Source organism: Chrysochloris asiatica, unplaced genomic scaffold (assembly GCF_000296735.1).
Source record: "Chrysochloris asiatica unplaced genomic scaffold, ChrAsi1.0 scaffold00608, whole genome shotgun sequence".
NCBI lineage: Eukaryota > Metazoa > Chordata > Mammalia > Afrosoricida > Chrysochloridae > Chrysochloris > Chrysochloris asiatica.
This window is the reverse complement of record NW_006409126.1, coordinates 93884-102507: the sequence shown is the minus strand read 5'-3', so window position 1 is coordinate 102507 and position 8624 is coordinate 93884. Positions and strand designations below refer to the sequence as shown.

The 8624-nt window shown below is 39.3% G+C and overlaps 1 protein-coding gene across 1 annotated transcript in view; it reads right to left on the bottom strand.

Annotated features, from left to right (window-relative positions):
* Nucleotides 1–2728: 2728 nt before the first annotated feature.
* The window catches only part of LOC102811619, a 12558-nt gene continuing 6662 nt past the window's right edge, over nucleotides 2729–8624 (bottom strand). Inside the window, exon 3 of the mRNA XM_006877802.1 lies at nucleotides 2729–3024. Coding sequence (XP_006877864.1) covers nucleotides 2729–3024 — 296 coding nt within the window. The remainder of the gene's footprint in view (nucleotides 3025–8624) is intronic.

The window sequence follows — 8624 nt, the reverse complement described above, 5'->3', positions numbered from 1 at the left end:
CTGGTGTCTTCCTCCTTTTTGTTTATTGACCATTTTACCAAGCATATGAGTCCTTCCTAATAATATGTTGGAAGTAGGAGACATCAAGTCTTGGCATCCTAGTTTCAAAGAGCATTCCAGCTGTTTCTTCCAACACAGAATTGTTTGTTCTTCTAGCAGACCATGATAGTCTTTTAATATTCTTCTCCATCACCATGACTTAAATGCATCAGTTCTTCTCCTGTTTCTTCCTTATACACTGTCCAACATTCACATGCATATGAAGTTACTGATAATACCACAGCTGGCATCAGGCACACCTAAGTCCTCAAAACACCATCTCTAGTCACAATTCTTGAAAAAGGTCTTGTGCAGCTGATTTGTCTAATGCAATGTGTCATTTGATTTCTTGACTGTTGTTTCCATGTGTCTTGATAGTGGATATAAACAAAATTAATCCTCCAGCCTTGGTAACTCTATAGGGTGGTTCTACTCTGTTCTGTAGTGGTCACTAAGAATCCAAAACAATGTAAAAGCAAAGGGGTTAGTTAATCATTATAGGAAATCAAATTTGATTATGATATGCTGTGGGGATTTTGGGGGGGGGATCTATCCTTCCTGGGGTTCATCCAGCTCCTTGAATGTTTATCTTCTTGTTTTTCAGGATGTTAGGAAAATGTTCTCCCATCAGATCTGTGACTTTCTCCTGTGTGGTTTTCTGTTACCTTAAAATTCTTGGACTCCAATCACCCATAGGTTATTCCTCTTCTTGTTGTTCCACACAAATCTTAGACTCTCTTCAAGTTATTTCATTATTTTTCCTGCTTGCTTTTCTATCTTAGAAGTTTTGAGAGATTTGGTCTCAAGCTAACTGGTTCAGGTTTTCCTCCCTTCGATTCTAATCCTTTCCCCTTTCAGCATATTGTCCGTTGTTGGTATTTTGGTATTAATCATTTGGGCCTCTTTAGCAGGTTTTCAATTGTTTCCAGTGCTATTTCTATCTTATTTGATTGTTCCTGTAGCACTTTTCTGACTTCTTCCTTAGTTTCCTCAGCTTTCTGTGGAACATTTGGATGCACCTTAGTATCATTCTCTTGAATTCCTAATTGGGCACTTCCAAAGCCTGCACTCCTTCAAGTGAAAATTTAAGGTCTGCCCTCAGTTCATTTGTATGAGCAACTCTATCTTCTTTCAAGACTTGAAGAGAATTTTTTTGTTGCTTTCTAGAGATTGTGGTGCTGTTGTATTTTCAATAATTAGATGAATGTATGCTGGCGTATTCTTAAACTCTATGATTGCCAACTGGTGGATGTGATCAGGAAATGGGCTTCTCTTTTCATTTCTCTTACTATTCAATGCACAGTGGTTTTAGCAGGTGTTGATTATTTATACTGTTTTGATACATAGCAGCTGGTATAGCGTTTTCCTCAGATGCTGAGATTTTTTTAAGAAAACTTAAAGAAGTAATAGTACAGATAACAGTACCCAGATGCAAGAGTAAGAAACTCCACACAAGTGGCCTCCAAAAGAAAAATAAAACTGAAATAAAATTTTTAAAAAATAGAAATTACAGAGTTTTTAGTGAATAAATTGTAACTTATCTTCATGAAAATTTCAGAGACTAGTAGGAAGATGATGGTAAATAGTTCTGATGCATCCTGAGCACCTCTCCCATCGTCACTGTACTGAAGCAGCAGCATTATTTTCACTTTGGGATCTTGGCCCCTGGCTCTGGAAAGATCAGAATTGTCTTTAATAATAAAATATGCTGTTTGACTAGGTGAATCAGACAAACTTCATCTCAAAATTTGGACTTTTGAACAGCAATTTGAATATTATGAAAGGTTTTTCTAATATGAAAAAATGTACAAGTCATTTGGTTATAAAAGTTTTTGGTTTCTACAGAGGTAAAGGATTGATGAATTCTTGGCCCACTTGTAACAAGTCAACATAGAAAGTGTATACATTTCCCAAAGCAGAGACAAGACTTGAGGCTCTCCCTATAAATGTGGATCTAAGCCAATAACATAAATTCATGACCACAGCATCTTAACTCTCCAGCTTGTTTTTAAGTGGTAGTAGATTTCCTCATCACATAAAACACAGAATGATCCCAGGACATACATTTAGAGTACTGGGACAATACCATGGTCTCTTCTGCAGGTCACAGCCCTCTTCTTGAGTTAGGGTTCTGCCTTATTATCTTTGTTAAGCATCATTCAGTCAGTTCCAACTCATAGCAACCCTGTATTGGGTTAGGAGGAATAGCTAGTGAGTTTCAATCACCAACCTTGTGGCTCAACCTGGCCTACTGTTGCAGTGCTTTATCCCATGGGACAACAATAGGACACAGGGACTTCCTTAACCCTTGACAAAACCAAATAAGCCTTTGCCACAGGACATCAACCAGCCATGTGATGTGTACTTTCCTTTATGACTGAGTTGTGTCTGAGCCACAAGTCACAAATTCATGGATATCAGCTTCTCATCATTACGTAGAAATAGATACACAAGCTGAACCTTGAGTATGTCTTGGTGGTAGATATACAATCCTGCCTGTATAAATCTGCCCATTAACCTGCCCTCAGTCATAGCTCAGTGCCTTGAGTTCCCCAATATCTTCTTCTTCACCATACTAGACAGAGTGAAATGTCTGTTTTCAGACAAACCACACACAGCTGGACAGCTGGGTCTCCAGAATGCAAGTTTTTGCACAGGGCTGTATCACTGTGTTAGGAAATTGTGTACCTTACCAGCAGTAATAAACTGCAATGTCCTCAGCCTCTACTCCGCTGATTTTAAGCATGAAATCTGTAACTTCCTCACTGCCAATGAACCTGTCTGGGACCCCAGTGTACTGGTTAGAAACTTCATAGATCAAGGCATGTGGAACTTGGCCTGGCTTCTGCTGGCTCCAGTTCAAATAGGTTTTTTCATCACTATGTACAAGGCTGTGACTTGACTTGCAAGTGAGGGTTGCTGGCTGTCTAAGTGTGATGGACAGGCTACGTGGTGTCTGGGTCATTACAATATCCACACTTGTTGCTAAAATAATGAGAGAGAAGTCAAAGTTATGTGCAAACATCATCAGTCATTTTCATGACTTCTTTCTGCTGCTATTATTATTTTATGGATAAAATAAGTTTATAAACTTTTTCCTTTCACTATTTGTGATTCTTCATAGCTCAAATTATCCAGTTTGCCTCCACCAACCCCCAGTTACGTTCTTACTGTTTTAACCAAAAAAAATAAGCCCTGGCTCCTTCTCATTTCTTCCTCACAACTACAAATAAAAGTAGTGTATGTCCTTACCACAACTACAGAATCCATCTGTGATCCAGTGATGCACACAAAGCTGTCCTCCCAACCCCTTTTCTCCCTCATCTTCCCTAGATCCTCACCAGGCATCCAGAGAAGTAAAAGCCCCAGGAAGTGAGCAGGGACCATCATTCTGAGAAGCTGAACTGAGGAGTCCTGATAAGAAAAGGCAGATGAGAGCTGGCTTTTTATCTCAAATTTGCAAAGGCAGGTTAACAATATGCAAATCGTGTGATGGGCACAGTAGTGTGGAAAGGGGAAGGTGTGTGTCCCTTGTGAGCAAAACATCATAAAGTAGGTCTGTGTTTGGAAGAAGAGATTAAGTCTTGACTGCTCTCATGAGTGCTAACTGCTGACTATGGAAGCCTGAAGCCTACACAGGACACATGGCACAAGGCGCTGTCACTCTAAGAATGCGTCAGAGACACTGATGATGTGGAGATGGGTGTCCTGTTTGCTTCCCACCCAGAAACCTAGAAAAACAAAGGGTTCATTTCCCCATCATGTGTTTTTAAATAAGGAATGGGCTTGAGATGAAGTTTGTCTGATATCTACTATTATCAGGCTACCAGAAGTCCTGATGTGACACTGTGAGTAAGTGTGCTGGACACAAGGTGGGTTTGAAGGGGAAAGTGGGCAGTTCAAGATCATCAGCCACTCCTCAGGATCCCATTGCAGAGCTCTGAGCTGGAACAGACTCCATGGTGCTCAACAACACCAACATCTATTTAACAATGCTGCATGCCAATCTTAGAAACGATTTTCCTTAGATCCAGTGAACTACACTTTAGAACAGTATTCTAACCAAGAACTTGACAAGGAGGATAAAATTGTCTCTTACAGATATAGAGCTAATAGTGCAGTTTAAAGCACAAATGGAAAGGGAAAGAATGTTATGCTTCAGAAGGTAAATATGATATTTTTGGTAAATCATAAAATATAATCTTATGAAGTTATAATTTGGTTTTATCAAAAGACAGAAAGAGGTCTCTGAACTGTTTTCAGTTCTGTGGTTACTTGTCATGTGGAACTAGAAATTTACAATGACTCCAGTTTCTTATTTAATGTGAGAACATAGGTGTTTCTCCTGGCCTGTGTGTTGACATTCCTGAGCTATGAATCTGCGGTTCAAAGGGAGACTCCATATGTGGGAAGATAAAATGGGTCCCAGTTTAGAGTCTCAAAATAGTTTGTCCTTACTACTAGCATCTTCATGGACCTTCATTAAAGGTGGTTAATTTGTAAGTGGTATATATGCCCAGTGAAGGAACTCTGGTAGAATAGTGGCTACGAATCAGTCTGTGAACCTTAAGGTCAGCAGTTGAAAACTACCAGCTGTTTGGTGGGAGAAAGATGAGGCTATGGGCTCCCGTAAAGATTTACAACCTCAGAAACCCCGTACACAGTCGCTATGAGTCGGAACTGACTACATAGCACATAACAACAACAGCAATACACCCAGTGAGAAAGATGAGGCTTTCTGCTCCTGTAAACATTCACAACCTCAAATACCCTATACAGGATCCTTTTGAGTCATAAACTGACTCCACAGCACATAACCACCACCTGCACCATCTACCCAGCATCTTGATTAAAATAGAAAACAATTAAGGATTTCAGGTGTGCTTTGGTGCCTGGACCATGTTTCAGTAGTTAAATTTTTGCTTTATACTTTTCATTTATTCCACTTTTGTTTCTTTGTTCTTTCTTATGATGATTTACAATAAAATTCTGTGTCTAATCTTGAAACTTTCTGCCCTTCAAAATATCCACTAGGGAGCCAGTAAATAAATTCAGGGTTTCTAACCAAATGGTCTACAATTGGAATCCAGCACTGCAGACTGGACGAGAAAGATTAGTCTGTGTGAGTCCATAAAGATTGGTGTTGTTGTTGTTGTTGTTGTTGTTGTTGTTAGGTGCTGTCAAGTTGGTTCTGACTCATATGGACCTTACATTCAGTGGAAAGAAACACTTCCCGTTCCTGAGGCATCCTCACAATCTGTAAAGCTTAAGTCCACTGCTGCTGCCCCTGATTCAATCTAACTCATCTGGTGTCTTCCTCCTTTTTGTTTATTGACCATTTTACCAAGCATATGAGTCCTTCCTAATAATATGTTGGAAGTAGGAGACATCAAGTCTTGGCATCCTAGTTTCAAAGAGCATTCCAGCTGTTTCTTCCAACACAGAATTGTTTGTTCTTCTAGCAGACCATGATAGTCTTTTAATATTCTTCTCCATCACCATGACTTAAATGCATCAGTTCTTCTCCTGTTTCTTCCTTATACACTGTCCAACATTCACATGCATATGAAGTTACTGATAATACCACAGCTGGCATCAGGCACACCTAAGTCCTCAAAACACCATCTCTAGTCACAATTCTTGAAAAAGGTCTTGTGCAGCTGATTTGTCTAATGCAATGTGTCATTTGATTTCTTGACTGTTGTTTCCATGTGTCTTGATAGTGGATATAAACAAAATTAATCCTCCAGCCTTGGTAACTCTATAGGGTGGTTCTACTCTGTTCTGTAGTGGTCACTAAGAATCCAAAACAATGTAAAAGCAAAGGGGTTAGTTAATCATTATAGGAAATCAAATTTGATTATGATATGCTGTGGGGATTTTGGGGGGGGGATCTATCCTTCCTGGGGTTCATCCAGCTCCTTGAATGTTTATCTTCTTGTTTTTCAGGATGTTAGGAAAATGTTCTCCCATCAGATCTGTGACTTTCTCCTGTGTGGTTTTCTGTTACCTTAAAATTCTTGGACTCCAATCACCCATAGGTTATTCCTCTTCTTGTTGTTCCACACAAATCTTAGACTCTCTTCAAGTTATTTCATTATTTTTCCTGCTTGCTTTTCTATCTTAGAAGTTTTGAGAGATTTGGTCTCAAGCTAACTGGTTCAGGTTTTCCTCCCTTCGATTCTAATCCTTTCCCCTTTCAGCATATTGTCCGTTGTTGGTATTTTGGTATTAATCATTTGGGCCTCTTTAGCAGGTTTTCAATTGTTTCCAGTGCTATTTCTATCTTATTTGATTGTTCCTGTAGCACTTTTCTGACTTCTTCCTTAGTTTCCTCAGCTTTCTGTGGAACATTTGGATGCACCTTAGTATCATTCTCTTGAATTCCTAATTGGGCACTTCCAAAGCCTGCACTCCTTCAAGTGAAAATTTAAGGTCTGCCCTCAGTTCATTTGTATGAGCAACTCTATCTTCTTTCAAGACTTGAAGAGAATTTTTTTGTTGCTTTCTAGAGATTGTGGTGCTGTTGTATTTTCAATAATTAGATGAATGTATGCTGGCGTATTCTTAAACTCTATGATTGCCAACTGGTGGATGTGATCAGGAAATGGGCTTCTCTTTTCATTTCTCTTACTATTCAATGCACAGTGGTTTTAGCAGGTGTTGATTATTTATACTGTTTTGATACATAGCAGCTGGTATAGCGTTTTCCTCAGATGCTGAGATTTTTTTAAGAAAACTTAAAGAAGTAATAGTACAGATAACAGTACCCAGATGCAAGAGTAAGAAACTCCACACAAGTGGCCTCCAAAAGAAAAATAAAACTGAAATAAAATTTTTAAAAAATAGAAATTACAGAGTTTTTAGTGAATAAATTGTAACTTATCTTCATGAAAATTTCAGAGACTAGTAGGAAGATGATGGTAAATAGTTCTGATGCATCCTGAGCACCTCTCCCATCGTCACTGTACTGAAGCAGCAGCATTATTTTCACTTTGGGATCTTGGCCCCTGGCTCTGGAAAGATCAGAATTGTCTTTAATAATAAAATATGCTGTTTGACTAGGTGAATCAGACAAACTTCATCTCAAAATTTGGACTTTTGAACAGCAATTTGAATATTATGAAAGGTTTTTCTAATATGAAAAAATGTACAAGTCATTTGGTTATAAAAGTTTTTGGTTTCTACAGAGGTAAAGGATTGATGAATTCTTGGCCCACTTGTAACAAGTCAACATAGAAAGTGTATACATTTCCCAAAGCAGAGACAAGACTTGAGGCTCTCCCTATAAATGTGGATCTAAGCCAATAACATAAATTCATGACCACAGCATCTTAACTCTCCAGCTTGTTTTTAAGTGGTAGTAGATTTCCTCATCACATAAAACACAGAATGATCCCAGGACATACATTTAGAGTACTGGGACAATACCATGGTCTCTTCTGCAGGTCACAGCCCTCTTCTTGAGTTAGGGTTCTGCCTTATTATCTTTGTTAAGCATCATTCAGTCAGTTCCAACTCATAGCAACCCTGGATAGGGTTGGGAGGAATAGCTAGTGAGTTTCAATCACCAACCTTGTGGCTCAACCTGGCCTACTGTTGCAGTGCTTTATCCCACGGGACAACAATAGGACACAGGGACTTCCTTAACCCTTGACAAAACCAAATCAACCTTTACCATAGGACATCAACCAGCCATGTGATGTCCTCTTCCCTTTATGACTGAGTTGTGTCTGAGCCAACAAGTCATAAATTTATGAATATCAGCACCTCATCATGAAGTAGAAATTAGAAATACAAGCTGAACCTGGAATGTGTACTGGTGGTAGATACAATCCTGCCTGTATCAATCTGCCCATTAACCTGCCCTCAGTCACAGCTCAGTGCCTTGAGTTTGCCCATATCTTCCTCTTCCCAGACTTGATAATCTCACACGGTTGACAGCTGGGTCTCCACAATGCAAGGTTTTGTGCAGGGCTGTATCACTGTGGGAGGAAATTGTGTATATTGCAAACAGTAATAAACTGCAATATCCTCAGCCTCCACTCTGCTGATTCTAAGAGTGAAATCTGTAATTGCCCCACTGCCAATGAAGCTGTCTGGGACCCTAGTGCACCGGTTGGATACATAATAGATCAGGCCATGTGGAGCTTGGCCTGGCTTCTGTTGGATCCAGTACAAATAGGTCTTTCCATCACTATGTACAAGGCTATGACTTGACTTGCAGTTGATGGTTTCTGGGTGTCCAAGCATGATAGGCTGAGTGGAGTCTGGGTCATCACAATATCCCCACTGGTTACTAAAATAATGAGAAGGAAGTCAAAGTTATGTGCCAACATCATCACGGATTTTCACGATTCCTTTCTGTTGCTATTATTTTAGGATAGAAGATGTTTTTAACTTTTGCTTTCACTATTTTTGATTCTTCATAGCTCAAATTATCCAGTTTGCCTCCACCAACCCCCTATTAAATTCTTACTGTTTTCACACAAAATAAATCCTGGCTCCTTCTCATTTCTTCCTCACATCTACAAATAAAAGTAGTGTATGTCCTCACCACAACTACAGAATCCATCTGTGAACCA